The sequence below is a fragment of the Heteronotia binoei genome, chromosome 12 (genome assembly GCF_032191835.1).
Source record: "Heteronotia binoei isolate CCM8104 ecotype False Entrance Well chromosome 12, APGP_CSIRO_Hbin_v1, whole genome shotgun sequence".
Classification (NCBI taxonomy): domain Eukaryota; kingdom Metazoa; phylum Chordata; class Lepidosauria; order Squamata; family Gekkonidae; genus Heteronotia; species Heteronotia binoei.
The window spans coordinates 52,190,663-52,211,329 of record NC_083234.1 but is presented as its reverse complement, the minus strand read 5'-3'; the positions used below and the strand labels follow the sequence as shown (position 1 = coordinate 52,211,329).

General features: G+C 40.7%; 1 protein-coding gene across 4 annotated transcripts in view; it reads left to right on the top strand.

Annotated features, from left to right (window-relative positions):
• Nucleotides 1-20,667, top strand: part of NEK6 (NIMA related kinase 6) — a 109,134-nt gene that overhangs the window by 33,065 nt on the left and 55,402 nt on the right. For all 4 annotated transcript variants that reach the window (XM_060251139.1, XM_060251140.1, XM_060251141.1 and 1 more), the window contains exon 2: nucleotides 15,052-15,171. In XM_060251139.1, the coding sequence (XP_060107122.1) occupies nucleotides 15,079-15,171 (93 nt within the window). In that variant the 5' untranslated portion in view covers nucleotides 15,052-15,078. The remainder of the gene's footprint in view (nucleotides 1-15,051; nucleotides 15,172-20,667) is intronic.

The window sequence follows — 20,667 nt, the reverse complement described above, 5'->3', positions numbered from 1 at the left end:
CCTGGTTTGAACAGTATTTAAAGTTGCACTAAAAATTTTAATCTTAGAGCTCCTGATGTTTTTGGAGGCTGGCACTTCAAACATTAACCTGGCAAGAGAAAATTGACTGGAGGTCTTGCACACAACTCTTTTGCTCTCTATGTGCATGCATTCCAGATAATTGTCATGGTGATCCTTACATTCACCTTGAAATTTCCTGTGCTCTTTCTGTAGTGTATAAATGTAATTGAACAGGAGATCTTATTTACAGCATTGTGATTGTTTCTTCCAAATCACTGAAAAAAATGAAATTATACAAACTTACTTTTCCTCAAATTTAAATTTCTTTTATTGAACTTCACAACATAAAATGCATAATTTATAATTTAGCATATACAGTTGTACTATTAGACATATTTATGCAATTGAAAAATGTGTCTTCATATTCTATAAGAAAATATTGGAAGCATACGCAGTGTTTGAGAAAAGTTATAACTGCTGCATCCTATGCTACCATAGCACATGGATCTTAATTTTTGTCATCTGAGAAATAAATAAAAGTTGAAAATAGAAAACAAAATTATGTAGTAAACAAAAGAAAATATTACATGAACAAAAACACTCATACAGTCACAGTAGGTAGGACTACCAGTGTATTCAGATACCATGTTAAATATAACATTAGAAATGCTGAGTTCTTTAATAATGTATTATGCTTTACATCAATAATGTATTATTAAACACATCATAGCATAGTGATTATTACCAAAATTATTTACATTTAAACCAGTTACACAAGAATTATCTAATGCTGTAAAACATTTTCATACTACACGTTTTCAGTAAAACCTTTTGTTTCTTTTCACTCATTCTGAAAAGGAAAAATGATAGGTTTTTCCCCACTGTTCCCCCAAATTTCCCAATGTTTCCACTGGAAAAACTGGAAAAAGTCCTCAGATTTTTTTTTTGCTATACATTTTACACTTATTCTGATGTTTCATAGGGTTTTTTTAGTGTGATTTCCCCCTAAAGATTGTCCCCCCCAGTTTTTTCCTCCCCGAGTCTCCACATCTCAACTTTTATGTGAGAACAAAACTCCCCTTTAAGGAGATGTAGAGAGACACTGCCCCTTCACAAATTTACAGTTTGAGGGTTATGGTTTTATTCATCTTTAAAGTGAAGTTTGTATTCATGTTTTAGGATCTTGTTACACCAATAAGTGTTTGTAAGAGTTTATGGCAATCAGAGCTTCTACTTAATCTTAAAATAGCATCAGAATTTCCCAAAAATGGCACTGTTGAAGAACGGTGCTGAAAGCTTTCTCCTTTGCACTATTTCATTTATTAGCAGTGGAGATTAGAGCGCATTATCTAGTTACCCTGACACACTTTTCAGGAATGAAAACCCAACCTATTACGCTATGATGAAACTGTCATGGTGTTGTCCAATATTTAATTCTTTGGGAACAATAATAATGTCCAGCTTTCCAAGATCTTATAAATAACTTCAGTAGTCCACCCCACCAAAGCATACCTCCTCTAGAGAGCAATCCTAAACAGTTGCACTCAGAATCTTAACTCAAATCTGTGCAGTGGGACTTGCTTCCAGAAAATTGTTATTAGAATTGTACTGTTAGTTATATATGCCATATCAGTGATCTGAAAGGAAAAGAGAATAAACTGTCCCTCAGTTTACAAAAGCTCCTTCACCTGGTTGCCAAGAGGCAATTAAACAGGTATTTACAAATCTGTGAATGGGTCTTCCTGTAATTGAGAAATAGAAGTGCGAAGCAAAAAGTAGAGGTAGAAGTACCTGCCAGATGTGTCACAAAGTCAGTCAATACAATCAACAAAATGGGACATTCAGAAACCAATGGATTAGTATTTTAGAAGTCTGGTACAACTAAAAAGAACTGATGCATAGTATAAGTACAACAAGACACATTAAGTGGTACAAAAATTAAATATTAAGATCCTGTTTACAATATGCTGTACAGAGCAGTATGGATCACACTCTGTAATCATTTATCCAAGTAAGTTTGTTAACCATTTTGTACAGTGTAACCCTATTAGCTATGCAGAAAAGCATTCTTGAATAATTAAGTTCTGCATAATTTGTGGAAAAGAAGGAGAGTGGGAGCTTTACTGGCCTCCCTTGGCTGGCCATTCCCTAAGGTAGGAACCTTTCAGAGAAGACACATGTACAGGCAGTTGTTAATTTTGCCTGTTTGCAGGTTGGTACCTGCAGAAGCCCAGCTGACATGAGTGAAACCATTGCTCATGTGACTTTAATATTATATATATGCAGGCCTTGGATTCAGTGGGAGCTCACAGGAGCCCAGCTTCTGAACCTTTCTGAGAGTTCCCCCCTCCGCCTTCTGAGAGTTCCACCTCATTGTCCATCAAATAGTATGTGCAGCTGCATAACAATCCCTGGATGAGCTCCACCACCTATTTTTCTACAAAATGACCCTTGCATATATGTGATATGTTACATATCACATATGTATTCTATATAGTGACCATGGTCCTCAGTTTGAAAGACCTGAGAATGGCTGTTAATGATAGGACATTTTAGTGAGACATTAATTTTTAGGGTTGCCATAAGTCAGAACTGGCTTGGCAGCACTTCACATGCAAGTTCGTTGTAGAATGAGAAAAATGGAGGTAGGAGTAGGAGCATGGCTTCAAAATGCTATGTGTATCTTATTCCTAAGACATTTGTATTGTTAAGATTTTTTTATTCATATTGAAAATGGTTGTGGCAAAATACCAAGTTTGCTCCTAAAAATCAATTATATATAACCAGTCTGGAACAAGAATTAAAACATAAGTGATCGTTGGCATCTGGAAATAAGGAGGGTTCAAGAAATTGTTGGTTGCTCATTTTGCCTGTCATATCCAGTTTAAAGAGAATATGCAGACATGTTTTCTGTCTTGGCTAATGCATGCATCAACCAAAATCTGTAAGTTGCAGTTGCACCACCACAGGCCGGTCAGATGTGTTTGCTTTGAAAGTCAAGTTGGCACATCTCTGGAGTATCTTTCTTGGCCAGTCTGGTACCTACAGAGTATCAGAGTACCTTCCTCCTCAATTGCTGCTGTACCTATACTATGTTTGCTACCAACATCCCAGAATAGCTGCCAGTTTTGAGCAGGACACCACGTCCCTTGGATGTCAGCAAGAATCAGTCCTAGTGTCATGTGAGCAGATGCATATCAGTTTTCAAAACTGATATTTCATTCTTACCTCTTACAAAGTTAGCTAGCAAAAAGTGGTTTGAAACAAATACTAGCCCACCTCAAATACTTACTGTGGCTTTGCAGAATTGTGGTAAATTGCTCTCTGTTGTCTGTGCTGTCATGGTGAGTGAACATACCTGTTCTCCTGATGGATGGGACTTAATTTCAGAAGAGAATTTGTTTCTACTTGAGCATTGCTATCTACACAAAGCGGGTCATGATACTGGGCTGTAAGAGAGTCACTTTTAAACTAGGGAAATCATAATTAGGGATGGGCATGAACTTACTCATGACAAGACAAAATTTAGGCTAAACTTGGGCCATTTTTGGAGCTTGGGAACTAGCTTGCTAGCATCTTGGTCCAGGTGGGGGATTCCCCAATTTTTAAGGTCCTCCTTGCTGCCAGTCGGGTCAAAAAGAGCAGAGAAGACTGCTCTCTGCCTGGGACCTTGGAGAGCTACCAACTGCCTGAGTAGACAGTCCTCAGCGAGGTGGCAATGAATCTGGCACTAAAGACTTCTAAAAAATAAACTAAAGTCAATTTTTAGCTGCTGAGACAGGAGTAGCTTAGAAATGTGCAGGGTGGTATTGGCAGAAGACTGAATAACCAGGGCTTTAATGCCCAACACTTCCAATCAAGAGGGGATTGGATAAACATATGGAGCAGAGGTCCATCAGTGGCTATTAGCCACAGCGTATTGTTGGAACTCCCTGTCTGGGGCAGTGATGCTCTGTATTCTTGGTGCTTGGAGGTGTCAGACCCAGAGTCAAAGAAAAGACAGTTGAAGTTCAAGATCTTTATTCCAGCTTCATGGGCATACACACGAGTTGTCGGAACTGACCTCTCTGTCAATTCCACCAACTTATAAATCTTTGCCCTGACTGTTATAATTCAAGCTGAAGCACGCCAAGCAAAAGCGGGTTTTTTTGCATGGGGTTTTTGCAAAGCTCATCACTGCAGGTGCTCACTATCAGTTCATGGTTCGCATCTCCTCCGGCTCTTGCCCTTGGTTACCTAGCAACTAGCCAATTCCCAGACATGCCATCCTCCCCCCAGATAAACAACAAGTTACAGTTATATCAAAGGCATAGCAAGCACAGCATAGCATTGAAGCACAGCATAGCATTGTACAATTGAATACACATGACAAGAGGAACAAGATGGAGTGACTCTTGACAGGAGGGGGGACAACAGTGGGAGGGTTTTTAGTGTCCTGGCCCCACTGATGGACATCCTGATGGCACCTGGGTTTTTTTGCCACCATGTGACAAGAGTGTTGGACTGGATGGGCCATTGGCCTGATCCAATATGGCTTCCCTTATGTTCTTATGCTCTTCATCATCTCAGCCATCTCTCATCCCCAGGTCCCTTTTCCAATGTTTGGTGTCTTTTGCATAATGGAAATTACATATTCCAGGGGTGGCCAACGGTAGCTCTCTAGATTTTTTTTTGCCTACAACTCCCATCAGCCCCAGCCAGCATGGCCAATGGCTGGGGCTAATGGGAGTTGTAGGCAAAAGGCCAATGGCTGGGGCTGATGGGAGTTGTAGGCAAAAAACATCTAGAGAGCTACTGTTGGTCACCCCTGGCATATTCCTTAAAAGCAAGCAGTATTCACTGATATTAAACCATCCTTGTGTAATCCTTTATGAAATAGCTTTATATCCATTTGTTGGATTTGGAAAAAACTTCTTTAAAAAACTGATCTATGAGAATAAAAAAAAAAAGCCATAGAGACTACAGCATTGAACTATGTTGATAATGACGATCTTTAAAGGACACAGAAAACCTATGCAAATTAGGCTTCATTTATTGGGCTGTTTCATTCAATTAGTTGTCTGCTGCTTTCTGCCTCATGTATATTTTTTGGGCTGTGCAATTCATAGAGACAGCCTAGCCTAGAACACTTCACTGCAGAGTTAAGGGTATTAGAGTCTTATTTGTTATGTGCTGGATTTCCTCCCCTTTAGATAAACACATTTCCTGTAGTCACAGGGCAATACATTGACTCAGAATGTTGGCATGTGCCATCGTACAGTACTGGTCAGGAGGAAAGTAACTGTGATGTCATTCAACTGAATGAGTAAAAGAAGAAATATGTAGTGATATGCATAGCCAGTCACGTAACTTGTTTATAGATAGCTTTATCTTGATTAACTATTTCACAAGTTTGTTTCTTGCCCTTACCATCGTCTTATTCTGCTACTCCCTTTTTACTGATCTGTTCTGTCTCATTCTAAGTTCTGTATGTCATACTTATGCTATCGCTACAGTAGTGTTTTTTATTCTTCATTCTTGTTGCTGAGTTATATTTTACAGTTTAGACAAGAGTTAGTTGACTTCTGATGGGAAATGGGATGGCTATTGATTGTTGCCACAAGGGTGAGGTGGTCAGGCAGTAAATACCATCGAGGTAGAACTAGCCAGGCATGGCAATGTAGAGCCACAGAGGTAACAAATGTTCTGGAGAGGCAAAAGACAATGTGACGACAGTACTTATCTGTTGCTTGGATACTTTGCAAATTTCTTGAGTCAAAGGTGTGACTGTGTCCTAATGTTCTTCATGGACACCTTGCTTTGGGGTTGGGGAGCCCATTGTAAGGACCTTCATGTTCTGGGTTGCTGGTCTCAGCAGCAGTACCACATCAGCTGCTTAGAACTTCTCAAAGTACACAGAGCATTGAGGTCATTTTGGCCTTTAGTGCAGGGGAAAATGGTGCAAGTTGCCACTGACAATATGGCAGTCATGTAGTATATAAACAAGCAGGGAGTGAATGTCTTTGATCAAGCTTTGCCAACTGGCTATCACACTATGGGACTGGTGCCTGCCTAGTGCATGAAGAAAAAGAAGAAGATATTGGATTTATATCCCGCCCTCCACTCTGAAGAGTCTCAGAGTGGCTCACAATCTCCTTTACCTTTCTCCCCCACAACAGACACCCTGTGAGGTGGGTGGGGCTGGAGAGGGCTCTCACAGCAGCTGCCCTTTCAAGGACAACCTCTGCCAGAGCTATGGCTGACCCAAGGCCATGCTAGCAGGTGCAAGTGGACGAATGGGGAATCAAACCTGGTTTTCCCAGATAAGAGTCCGCACACTTAACCACTACGCCAATTCATGTTCCAGGCATACAGAACACTCAGGCAAACAGCCTGAGTTGGACCAGCTCTGTAGAGCACGAGAGGTCTGTCAACATAACTTACCTGGAACCAATCTTCACTGTGTTCAGTCAACCCCAGGTTGCGTTTGCCTCTACAGGCAATATCAAATGTGCAGTTTTCTATACTTGTGGGGGGGTGGGGGAGGTCAGCCAATGAGGGGATCTCATGGGAATGCATTCCTCCATTTGTGGACAGGAGCCCTCTTCTATATCTCCCCCGCCCCGCTTTCCTTGATTCCATGCATCCTGCAGAAGATTTTATATGACAACCATGGTTTCTGCAATTGTTTCATCTGTCAGAGGGGCAATACAGAAGGTTTCCTCCAGATGGCAGGGTTTTCCGCCACAACCCATCTTTTCTCAGTCAGCTATCACAAAGGATATCACCTTGACCTTCACACACGAGGTCGCTAACATCATCCTCAGTGTGCAAGAGCCTTCCATGCATTGTTCTTATGAAGTAAAGTGGAATCATTTTGTCATTTATGTCTCTTCTTCTAACAACCTTCAATCAACTCCCCTATCAGATGTCCTCTTCTACTTGGTCTCTCTTCAACAATCCAGCCTTGGTTTCTCCTCTGTCAAGGTGCATTTGGCAGCTCTGTCAGCCTACCATGATCTGATAGATGGACACTCTCTCTTTGACCACAGAAACTTTTCTCAGGACTGAGAAAACTGCATTCACCAAGAAAACCAGTTGTCCCTGACTAGAGTCTCACTGGCTAAAATCATGGGCAGACCATTTGAGCCTATGACAATTTCATCTCTCCATTTAATGTCATGGAACTGCCTTCCTTGTCGCTATTATGTCTGCCAGGAGTGCTAGTGAAATCTATGCCTTCTGCATTGATGCACCTTTTACTGTGTTTCATAACCCTGATCCTTCCTTCTTGTTAAAGGTTGTTTCATCTTTTCACTTATCACAACTGAGTATATTGCCTGTCTTTTTCCTGAACCCTGATGCTGCTGCTCAACAAGCTCTACACATTCTAAAATGGGGCTGTTTCCTTTTATTGCGTCAGGAGATGACTCTTCCATGTGGACTCACATTTGTTCATCTTTTATTCCAACCCCATGAAGGGTCACAAGATTTCACTCCAACATCTATCTAAATGGATTTCCTCTGCCAAACATTTGTTTTACCAGTTGGCTGGTCAATCCTTACCAGTTCACCCCTGGGCTCACTCCATGAGGGAGGACTGTATTGATTTCTGCAGCATTCTTGGCTGATGTTCCTATCAGCGACATCTGTAATGCTGCCACTTGGTTGATTCCTTCAACATTTGCATCTCACTATGCCTTGGACATCAGAGTGCTGGAATACCTTTTTCAGCCAAGCGGTCCTCTGATCCATCTTCCAATGAAGCCATTGCTATTTGGCACCCCTCCAGTGAGTCTAAGGTTTACATAACATGACGTATTATTTAAGTACCGGTAGCTGCTATCTGGTATTATGGATCTCTTGTTTGTTGCCAGCACCCTCCAATCCTACCCGATTGCAGTTTGTTAGTCACCCAGGCATGGGACTGCGCAAAGACCACAAAAAAGATAAACAGGCTGCTTATCTTTAACTGATGATCTTTGGGTGGTCAGTCTTCCCCACTGCTGGCATTGCTCTGTCACTTCCCTTCAGTTGATGAGACTTGCTGCCAGTGGCTAGAAGGAACTGAGCAGGTGCCAGCTTTCTCCTCAGCTCCAGGCATGCACAGCCAATGCCTGCTCCCCAGAGTGGAGGAAAAAGCCTGCCAAAAAGACTGGGGATTATCTCTGGAAGCTTTTGAGGCTGAGTCCAGTGCAGGCGCTGTAACTAAGTGTGTGACTGCAGAGATGACCACTCAAAGATAATCAGTTACAGGTAACCAACCTGTTTTTCCTGTAACTGGAGAACTGCCTCCATAGCACTGTGCTAGTGAAAACAAGGTTTACAATCCAAGCCTTTACATCTTTACCTCTGCATTATGCTTCCATGTGGAGACCTCGCATTTCCATAGGCTCTAGGGATTAGCCCTAAAGGTGGTGCCATTTGCATTGCTTTCTTTGCTTTTACAGGATGAGGTCAGATTAGAATATGTGCTGCTTAATTGCCTAGTTGTGGATTCTGAGGGCTGCTTCTGATGGCACTGTTTATCAGCACATATACTTCGTTCCGTTTCAGTAAAAAGGAACATTAGTGTGATCTTAGACTCTCTAAGTAGAAACTAAAGAATCTTTTATAACTGTTGGAGGCTGTCTTGCAACACCAGTGCCAGGCTTTTTGGTGCCCTAGGTGAACCTTCCTCTCTCTTTGTCTCTCTCTCTCTCTCTCTCACACACACACACTTCCATCTATACTCTCCCTGAAAGCAGCTTAAAAAAATGTGGTTGGAGCTAACAGGAACTGCTGGTTAGTTGTCTGTTGACCAAACAAATAGCTTGCAATGCAGTACTGTTTGTCAGAAGTTGAGAAGGAGAAAATAGATGGAACCATGGCAAAAAAGAAGAAGCAGCAAAACACAAAATGCCCATGACAGAGTCAGCTGCCTGCGTTTCTGTTTGAAAGAATCAAGCTTCCTTCATCCAAAACTTCCAAACAAAAAACCTTTTATCAGATGATGATGAGACAAAGAGATCCTATGTTTCATGCATGGAACTTCTCTCACTCCCCATCTACCATATAACCCAAGCATCTGCCTGCGATGGCATTAAAGGCAGTGCCTCACAAAGAAATGTGGAGGGGGGAATCTCTACTGAAAAACAAGGGGAAGGGAGAGAAAATAAAGAATAATTTATGCAGTGGGGTAGTAAAGCCATTCACAGTGTGAGGTAGTCAGGCAGTAAATACCACTTCCTTTCTCTCTCCCCCCCCCCCTTGGAATGACTCAGAAATGCAGCAATTAAAGCACTGAGTCAACCTTAAATGCCAGGCAATGGCAACATGTCCGTATGCGCCCCTCTCTAGGGCCCCTTCCCCCCAACAATGTCCCAACTCAGCCACCCTGCTCCCCAAACCAGAGAGCACCAGGCCTCTTCACTTCCCCTCCTTCCCATGCTGTTGGTTTAGGAACTGCACCACAGAGGGAGGGAAGGCAGCATATGTGCTGCTCTCCCACTCAATTCTCTTTCTCCCCCTGCTCCAACTCCCCTCCTCCTTTCGCCCTTCCCTTTGCCCAGCATCATGAGGAGGGAAGTGCAGAGAACCTGGCAGCTGCCATCTTGTTGGGAAACTGGAGAAAAGGGAGGGGGCATTCGCAGGAGAAGGCAAGGTGAGGGTGGGCATGTGCACAGCATGTGGGAGGGGCTTTCATGTGCATGCAGGAGCCTGCCCCTGTGACCAGATGATGCTCTAGGTGATGACCTACCTTGCTGACTCTCTAGCACTTGGCCCTGCTTGCACCTGGAGTATTTTTCTTTTACCTTAATTTATATTGCTCTCACCTTGGCAAGTGTCTTGCTTTTTCTTTTGTGATTTGGATTAATTATCTGAATTGTTAGAGTCCTTTTTAAAACTTTCCCCATGCCCAGTTTATGCCACTTTAAAAAGTTAATGGCTTACAAGATTTTGGTTTAAAACTCAGTTTTGCTATTCAGGCAAGATCTCCTCATATGGGAGTTTGAATGAATTACTTTCATCCTTATAATGTATTGACAAATGTGATTTTATTTATTCAGATCTTAATTTCTCATACTATATGTCTTAAATTAGCATAAAAGAGCTTGGAGGATTGGTAATAACACACTTCTTGCTTTGAATGGTCCCTATTCCTTCCATTTTAAATTTTGCATCACAGTGTAATTCTCTCTGTGTAATCTGTCAGCTGAGGATACAATTTCATACATCTGAGAAGTTGGATTCTAGTCCATACATGCTTTTGTCACCATAAATGTGTTAGCCTTAAAGTTGTCACAAAATAATTTGTGTTCATTCACCAGAATCATGACTTCTTCTGGAATTTATTCCCACCTTTAATTTAAATTCCAGGAGAGCATTTCTTTATGTCTAGATTTAATGCTGCTTTTCTGTTAGTGCTGATGGCCTTGGCAGAGTGTCATGCTTCTAGTGAGAAATTGGGGGAGGGGATGTGCATGGGGTGGTAGGTTTTCTTCCACTTGGGACTGCAGCTTGCTCAGGACTGCGTTAAACAGGGATTGGAGTCACCTATAACACCTCACCTAGATAACAAGTTTCAGAAGTGATGAGACTGAATATCTGTACAGTTTTGAAATGGTTTATCTTATATTGTTCACTCTTGGGTCAGCTAGGGAGGAGGTTCCCCTAGCAATGGCATGAGCCTTCAGAAGGAGGCTTAACTACATTTGTAGGAAAAGCTGTGTTTAATGTCAAACATCATAGTGCTGTCTAGTTTGCTTCATTCTAAAACCATTTCTTCCTTTTGATCACTTATAACTGCCCAGATGTAATTCTTTATTGAGCTGCAAGATGCTTTTCCCCTTTAGAGGAAAAGAGGGCTTGGTATCTGATTTTAACTTTTTAGAAGTAGGTGTGAGAGAAGAACCGGTTATTGTAGCTTGATTTCCATACATTTATGTTTAAAAGTTACCTTCCTTATTTGGTCAGAGAGAGAATCTTGATAGGTGACTGTAAAAATGGAGCTAGTTTCAGAAGGTAGCCATGTTGGGCTGTAGTAGAACAGCCAAGTTCTATTCCAGTAACACCTTAGAGACTAGCAAGGTTTTGGGGGTATAAACTTTTAAAGAGTCAAAGCTCCCTGGAAATGGAATCTGACAAAAGGAGCTTTGACTCTCCAAAGCTTATACCCAAAATAATCTTGTTGTTCTCTAAGGTGCTGCTGAAGTGGATCAAGCTGTAAAAATGGAATGTTCTTTTTTTTAAATTTATTTTTATTTGATTTGATTGATATCATGCTCTCCACGCCGAAGCAGGCTTAGGGCGGCTTCTTTATTTCTGTATTGGTTCCACTCTGTTTTGTGGCATCTGAACGACACTCATTTTCCTGTCCAGATAATCCTTCACCATTTTGTTTTCTTCTCCTCCTTCCTTAATTTATGATATATGCCAAATTAAAAACAGATTTTAAATGGAAGGAAGATATTATTGTCTCTTTAGTTGTTGGAAGTGTGTCGTTAGAGATTAATTCTGTCACAGAAATACCTCTGGGCACAATTAAGAGGAGAAATTTTTAGCAGTTCACTGTATATCGTTTCTGTAGCATATTTAATACATGTGGTGTTTCATCATTGTCCATAATCTCAGAAAAATCTATGGAGTAGACTGCCAAATACAAAGCTGTGTCTGAGAAAACATGGGGCTTGCCAAAGCAGTGATTTCATGGTGGAGCAGGGATTTGAAACTAGACTTTCAGAATCTTAAGTCTAGTGTCCCATCAGCTAACCTGAGTGCATAGGCTTAGAGCAGCACCTTTGAAATTTCGAGAGGGGATTGTGAGTGCTGCTACCCTATAATGGCTGCTGCCAGAGGCAAAGCCAAACCTCAAATGGCTTTAGGAGAAGGCGGTAATAAACCAAAATTGGCTGCTTCAGGAGGAATCAACGACAGTACCACTTTCCTTGTTTTGTAAAAGAACTGCAGAAGGGGAATAAAAAGAAAGCAGTCAATGCCTGATGGGAGGAAGGGCGAAAGAGAAGAGGGAATAAAAGTAGGGAAGCATTAAGGGCTTATTACTCCTCTTGATCAGGTGGCTACAGCTACTACTGCAGCCATAGAAAACTCTTTCATTTGATTGTAGGCAGCCAATATTAAGCCCTGCCTTAACAAGAGTCCTACCCACATTCTGGAAAGCTGGTGGGTGCCAGGAGAAGTACTGATGGACATTATGGTGCCCATGGGTACCATGCTGGAGAATTCTGGCTTAGAGTTCTGCTTCACTTTCAGCCTACATTGGTACGTTGCTCTGGCAGCAGAGAATTTTCCATGGGATGACCAGTTTGTAACTGTGTTGTAAATACTGTGTATGCTTCAACTTATTATCACTTCTTCAAGGTCTCATTGTTTTTCTCAACATCCTTGTAGGATATTTGCTCTTCCTTATAAAAATGGATGAAGGAAGATACTTGGGGTTTTTTTTCTTAGATAGAAGTCTAATGCTTTTATTTAAAATGTTTTAAATTTCTTCTTTTTGTATAATGATGTAAAATTCACAGAATATTTATAAAATTCTCATCATTAACTAGAATGCAGAGCTTCTGGAAGCACTTCTCATTCTTACTGTCAGTTGCTCATGAATTCACATTTATTATTATTGTTTGGCAAACAGAATTGTTAAAGTACCCTAAAGTACATAAAATTACAGTGCACACATTTAAATTAGCAAAGGGAAGGGTTTTATAGAGTAATGTAGAACAGTGAACTGTGCTTCTATGGTAGCAGAATGTGGGTGTTTTGCGTTGAAATCAGCCATACTAATCATGCCTTCCTCTGCCTAAAATGCCACAAAGTCCTGTTGTCTGCTTACATGGACAAGTTGGACAATACTCAGTCAAATTGTGGAGTAAATCAGCCTCTTTCTTCCTGCAAACTGTTGCCCATAACATGCAAACAGTTTGTCACATAGCGGGGGACCAGGAAGGTCCTTTTGCTGGCTGCCACCACTCTGGTAAGGGTCTGCCTGGGAGGGCCCAGAGCACCCACCCAACCCCTGTGTCTTCTTTATTAGCAAGTACCTTTTAACCATGACCAAAGAGACGTGAGGATCCAGGCAGTTTAACAAGAAGTTTAATATAGGTGCTCTAGAACAACAGGTGGGAAGTAAAACATTTAGTGCAAAGTGAAATAAGAAACAGTAAGGGTTGGTGTAAATAAATTAAAGACCCGGCACATCTGACTAGACATTCCCTTCTCAATATCAAACAGACTCACCTCCTTGGGTGAGGGAACCCTCTAGCTGCCTTCTTTCCAGAGAGAACCTTTCTCCTTGCAGCCTTTCCAGAGAGAACAGCCAAGCCTATTTATGCTTTCCTCTCAGGTCCCATCCCCTCTTGGGCTAGTTTTCCCTCCAGAAACTCTGCTACTCAATCAGAGGGACAGAAGGAATCCTGGGAGATGTAGGCCCCTGTATCTACTCCTACACAGGCTTCCCCTTGTCTTCTAGCCCATACTCGGCCTGAGATCATCACACAGCTGCTGATAGTGACTGACAGTAACTTGGTCCCTGTTACCTTGAGCCATCTGTCAGTAGAAGTTGCTAATGGATGCAGATTTTTCCTGCTGAAAGAAGAGAGAGGAAAGAGTGATCCCATCCCCTTCTTCCTCTGCTGCAGCCCACTGACCCAGGTTGCTATTACTCCTTGCAGATCCTGCAATACTGGGAAGGTACTGTTGAGTGGCGAGTGAAGCAGAGACAACCCATGTTCCTTTTCTGAGCAGATTACCTGTTTCAGCTCCTTATTTCTTTATGCTGCACTTTTACATGAGCATATTATATGCTCAGGCTGTTATAATTTTATTATTTACTGATTTCATCCATACCCTGCTTTTCTCCCCAGTAGGAACCTAAAGTGGCTTACTTTGCTCTCCTTTCCTCCATTTTATCTTCATAACAGTCCTGTGAGGTAAGAACATAAAAAGAGCCATGCTGGATCAGACCAAAGGTCCATCTAGAATGCAGCAGCATCATCCTGTCTGTGCATACTACCACCGGTACTAGAGGGAGGAGATCTCCATCATGCTATAGCCATTGATAGTCCAGTCCTCCATGAATTTGTCCACTCCTCTTTTAAAGCCGCGGCCCCGTGGCGCAGAGTGGTAAAGCAGCAGTACTGCGGTCTGAACTCTGCTCATGACCTGAGTTCGATTCCGGTGGAAGCTGGATTCAGGTAGCCGGCCCAAGGTTGACTCAGCCTTCCATCCTTTCGAGGTCGGTAAAATGAGCACCCAGCTTGCTGGGGGGAAAGTGTAAAAGACTGGGGAAGGCAATGGCAAACCACCCTGTAAAAAGTCTGCTGTGAAAACATTGTGAAGGCAACATCACCCCAGAGTCGGAAACGACTGGTGCTTGCACAGGAGACCTTACCTTTCCTTTCCTTTCCTTTCCTTTCCTTTCCTTTCCTTTCCTTTCCTTTCCTTTCCTTTCCTTTCCTTTCCTTTCCTTTCCTTTCCTTTCCTTTCCTTTCCTTTCCTTTCCTTTCCTTTCCTTTCCTTTCCTTTCCTTTCCTTTCCTTTCCTTTCCTTTCCTTTCCATCCAAGTTAAAGCCGTCCACCAAACTGTGGCAGCAAATTTCACAAATTAACTATACTCTGTGTGAAGAAATACTTCCATTTGTCTGACCTGAATCTCCCACCCTTCAGTTCCAGGTTCTAGTAGATATGTAGTTTAGATAGGTTAGTAGGGTAGGTTAGCTTGAGTGTGTGTGTCTGATGCAAGATCATCCACCGAGCTTCCTTAACTGAGTGGAGATTCTACCCTGGGTTTCCCAGATCCCAACATTAGCCACTATAACTGCCAAAAACAATGAAGGAGGTGAAGGAGTAGGGCTAGTGGCAGAATTGATTTTTGGCTACCTATTTAAGGAACTTGGAGTAGAGTGTAGAGGCAGTGTCATCATACTTTTGCCTATGATGAGCAGAGGAAAGCACACCTGCTTCAGATGCTTATTTACATCTGCCACAATAAAAAGGAAAAATTCTCTTGATTCTTCCTTTCAGTCTTGTTGTGCTCAGTTACTTTAATACATTTATGTTATTATTCCAGTATAGCTCGACGGGAAATAGTGGCATGTTACCATGGAAGGACAACACAATCATCCACATCATCTAGGGGACCAGAATAATCCACTCTGCAAAGTGGCAAGTCAAGAATACCAGCATGATACTCAGGTAAGAAGCCTTCCCCTCTTTCTGGTTGACTGCTCTAATTGTTACTGATAAACTGAAGCACCACCTATTATAATAGATCATCTGTTAGGCTAGAAAATATCAGGTTTTATAATATTTATTAATGGATTTTAAGTTGTATTATGGTTATATGATGTATGAATCACATATGTATTCAGCAATTCATGCATCATGTATCACCACCACCACCACCACTGTCATCCATCATCATCATCATCATAGCAGGGTCAACTCTGGCAAGTACTTAAGTGGAGAACTTGAAATACCAGAAGTCAGGAGGCAGGAGCAATCTTTATTCAGCTATCTCTCTGAATATCCTTCAGGCCCCCAGTAGGGGTCAGTCACTAGAGGTTGCCATGACTTCCAGGTGCACATGTGCACATACATACACACACACATGTAAAAAATACAAAAAAAAGCCTGTTGTTCATTGAGTGGACTTCTGTGCAGGCACACATCTCTCCTTTTCCTACTGTGGGCTGCTTGCTCAGAGGGCTTATCTTCTTCATGGCAGTGAAGGATGGACTGAGGGAGGAGCACGGTGCCTGCCTCTGTCACATGAGCGTTTGTGTGAGAAAACTCCAGTGCATGGAGGGGAGGGGGAGCACTCTTAGAACTTTGAATCTTCCAGAAAGCTAGAATATCATTCTTTATGGCTAGCCTGCACAGTCCCATGTGCGCCTGCCCAGAAGGCTACTCAGTGAACAACAGTTACAGGTAAGTGCAACCCTGTTTTACATCCCAGTGAGTCCTCATGGATTCCTGACTTGTGTTGATACAAATAGGATGCAGACAAATATATGTGCATACACAAATGTCTAACTAGCGACATTACTTGTTTTTCTGCGAAGCTTGTGGCTTGTTAATTACTGGAGCACTTGTCACTAGAGGAAATCTTGTTTTTTAGAACAGTACCTATTAACTGGGAGGTGGCAGCCAACCACTCCTTTGTAAGCATTTCACCTAGCCTGTTGCTCCAACTGTCCTCTTTTCCACAGTTGGTTATACACAGTCGTTTATTTGTGCATAATGAGAAAATTGTTAATGTATGCTGAAATACTCTAATCAAAAGAAAAATATCTTAAAAACCCGTGGGCCAAATTTGTAAGGTATGGTTGTACCTGATAAAATTTTGGTCTCCTGAAACCAAACCTGAGACCTGAGAATAGAGGCATTATTTGCTGAGCTAATTCATTAAAAGAGCAGAAGCAAAGCACAACTATGAGGTTTATAAAAACAATGACTTGCCTGTGAACACATGGTGCACAGCGATGCTTTGAAATACCCTGTGTGGAAGGCAGGCCCCTCTTCCCTAATGCAGCAGTTTGTCATATTAAGTCATTTAATAATAATTGATCTCCTTGAATTAGCCAAGTTACATTTTGAGCAATTAGGGTTAATTAAAGTCTCATTTGGCAGGATAGAACCCATGTAATTATTCCATGAACAAGATTAGGAAGTATTCTTACGCAGCGGATACATTAATAGCATCTTTAAAGTACATGTTGGAATTTGAAACGGCATGGTTAACTTTAATTAGTAGATAATAACTCTGTTCTCATGGTGGCCTCACATTAGGACTGTTTGTTGTCATGTGCGACTATTTTTGAGTGTACATTTTTCACTCTCCCCCATTCTCTGTTTATATATTGTGGCTGTCTCTGCAGTCTTTCACTTGAGGCAAAAATGAAGCTGGAATTATTTAGAAAAAGAATAGTCAAGATTCGTAAGAGTTTGCACAGCCTGTTCTCTAGGGAGCCTTAGCAAATTTGGGACTATTCGTCTCAGAGAAAAAATTGAAAAGGGAAGATAAGTAGCAGTTCTTGAATATCTTGAAGGCTCTGATTGTGAGAAAGGAGGAGAAGACAGAGAAAGTATTGAAAGAGCTCTCCAGAGAGGAACAATAAGTGATGTGTTCAAAATGTTATGGTGTGGTTTTAGAGTGGCAATATAAGGACAGTCCCTGGCTGAACCAAGAACTGAGCAATGGAGCAAGTTATGTCTAGAATGTGGACAGTCATCTGGATTTTTGAGAGGCCTAGTCTTTGGGTCCCCCCTGGGACTTGTTTTGCTCTCAACAATTTTCGTTTGTTGTTTTAAAATACTTTTGATCTTGTTATAAGCTTGTTGCTTCTGACTGTGATTCAGTAGATTTTTTTTCTGATTAGTTTCATTAAATTTTATCTGTGTAGTTTTGAGTTTGTTTAGAAAAAGTTGGGCTAAAAATGATTAAATACTATTTTATATTGGTAAAATTTAGATTATATTAATAACAGTATTGTTAAATGATTTTCTGTTATGGGAATGAAGTTAAGATTGGTAGATTATTTTGGAGAGGTTGGGTTTTTTTAAAAAAATTGAATCAATTTCAGTAATTCTTTGCAGTAGAATTTATCATACTTAGTTTCAACAGATAGTAAGACAAGATGGTAATAGACTTCTGTTGTAACACACACACCCTGAAACAAAAAATGTTCATGTTGCTAAAGTAGCTCAAGATGCATTGGAAGAAATTAGTTACAGCTTAGTAGCTGCCATAGTAGGGTTCCCTAGAAATGCTAAATGTGAATGTCTTATCAGAAAAGAAGAAGCTTGAAGGCGTGTTGATCACAAAATAGAATTAAGTGATTTAAAAGATCAAAAGTCCAGTTATCCAGTATTCTTAAATTAATGTTTAATAGAAAAGAATTGGAAGGCAAGTTTTATAATAAATACCTTAATCAGTGTGAATAACAAAAGAGTCAGGCCAGTTACTAAACCTTCAGGAAAACTAGAATATTTTTGCTAGAATAACGTTGAAGCTGAGTTTTAATGTTTGTCACAGTGTATGAGATCCTTGCCTTTTTGATTATATAGTATGGCACTGAGATAATGATTTGTGTGAAATGGTTAATGGATAGTTTGTTTGGTGTTACAGTAATTAAAAACCTAATGTAAAATGTGATTTGAAGAGAAACCAGAGTGAATGTAAAATGCATTTTCAGTAGCAGAGGGTTATTGAAGTAGGTTACTATTCTGCAAAAATTGTGAACAATGATTAAGGTAGTATGTGGTATCTGTGGTATGCATTTATTTCTTGAGTAATTTGATTCTGTTAGAAATTTATGCTAAAAATTGGTAGAACTATGACTTGAAATTTTAAAGAATTCAGACATATAATTGCCTTAGTTTTCTACAAACATATGAATATGCCCAATTTTTGAGAGAGACCTGCATAGTGTTGCACTTTCCTGTCTTAGTGCACACATTTTAACGTTTGCCATGTGAGAGGCAGGCAAACATAATAGCAGGGGTTTTTTTGAGCAGGAATGCAGTTCTGGCTGGCTTGGTGTCAGGGGGCATGGCCTAATACTCAAATGAGTTCCTGGTGGGCTTTTCCTACAAAAAGCCCTGTGTGAAACAATTGTGATGTCAAGGTGTGTGACCTATGCAGACGAGTTCCTGCTGGGCTTTTTCTACACACACAAAAAAGCCCTGATCTGACAAAGATGTATTTAATCTCCCTGTCATATGCAGAACGTATCATAAGGAAAGCTGAATTAGAGTTAGATGACTGTGGAATGGAAACTGATGAAAGGAACATTAATAGTTTACGATATCCAGATGAAACTACATTACTGACAGAAAATAGTAAAAACTTGAAATGACCTCCTGATATAGGTTAAAGTAGAAAGTGCCAAAGCATCAAGAAGACAAAAGGAATGACCACAATGTATGATAATGAAGAAATTGAAACTGTTAAAGATTTTCTATTCCTTGGCTACATCATCAACTAAAAGGAAAACTGCAACCAAGAAATTGGAAGGAAACAGAGACTAAAAAGGGCAGCCGTGATGGAGCTAGAAAAGATCCTTAAGCGTGAGGATGTGTCACTTGCAACCAAGATCAAGATAAAGCATACTATTACTATGTATGGATATGAAAATTGGACAGTGAAGAAAGCTGAAAGGAAGAAAGTGTTTTCCCCCTACTTGGACTTCACATCTCTAATGATGGTTTGATAAAATGTAGAATTTTTTAAAATTTCAAAATGTATAGAATACTGAAGGAGGTTTGAATGTGTATTGAGCAGGTGTGGCCAAACTTGGTTAACTAAGAGCCACATAGAATAAATGTCAGATGTCTGAGAGCCACAAGGCATGAACATCAGATGTTTGAGAACTGCAAGAAAGGAAGGAAGGCAAATAGATGGGGGAGGGAGAGAGAGGTGGGAAGAAATCAACTTTAAATGCACTGTACAAGCCAGCCAGTGGGGGGGGGCGCTTCGAGAGCCACACAATAGGTGTGAAAGAGCCACAAGTGGCTCCTGAGCCACAGTTTGGCCACCCCTGGTCTAGAGAATGTTGCTGTTGCGGAAGTTAGAGTATATGATGACCTATGTAATTCATTGCAAGTTACAACTTTTTGAATTTGAAGTGGTCAAGTGTGTTCACAGTTTAAAGTAAGGCCAAAGCAGTTATTTGACCAAAACAGACACAGTACAGGTGTGTAAACTCTGCTTCATTTTGGAAATACAAGCATTCCAAATTATGTATTTACCTATGCAAAATAGGAGAATGTAGTAGAATGATGTTTTATAACTTGACTTGGTGGAGTGGGATGGGGAGAGATCATTTTGGGGAAAGGGTATACAGTTAAAGTATTGACAGATAAATTGGTTATGAGTTACATATTCTTGAAAACATCACAGAACCCTTGAAGAGGTGGTTAAGAACCATCCCTTGCTGCTAATATGCCAAATTTATATTTAGTGTTTTAGTTAACCTTTTCCTTATGACTCACAATAGAACTTTTTATTTAGAAGTTTTCTAATTAGAGCAAGTGCATATATATTGATTGGACTGTGCAGGATGTCGTCATGCTAGCATTTCATTAGTGTAGGTTGTAGAAGAGAGGGAGAATTGCCTTGCTTGAAGTTGGCAATCCAAATTTCTTGCCATTCTTAATGATATTTTTGAAGACTGCATTTTATTATGTTAGATTAATTTGGATCTGTTACTTCTATCAAGCCATTCTTAAGTGCTTACAGATCTGCAACGCAACATATTTGGTTATCGTCTTAAGTGAGATTTAAGCAATGATCTAATAAATCTTGTTTCTGAAGGCAGCTAGCAGTTCTCCTTTATTTTACATATTAATATGGGGTACTTCAGGTTCCTTTGTGCAGAACTGGTTTCCAGTGTTGCTGGGGGGTTTTTAAATCAATTTGCTTGTTCTCTATTGTGGAACTGCTCTTTCACACACACTAAATAATGCACTTTTAATCCACTTGCGGTGCACTTTGTTGCTGGATTTTACTGTGTGAAATGGCAAAATCCAAGTTGCAAACAGTTGCTTGAAGTGGATTGAAACTGCATTGTTTATCATGTATGAAAGCACCCTGGTCTTTACTTAAGGCTATATTGAGGCATATTGCTTACACTTAGGTTAGGTTGGGAAATTTATGGAGATTTGGGGATGGAGCCCAAGCAACCTTTT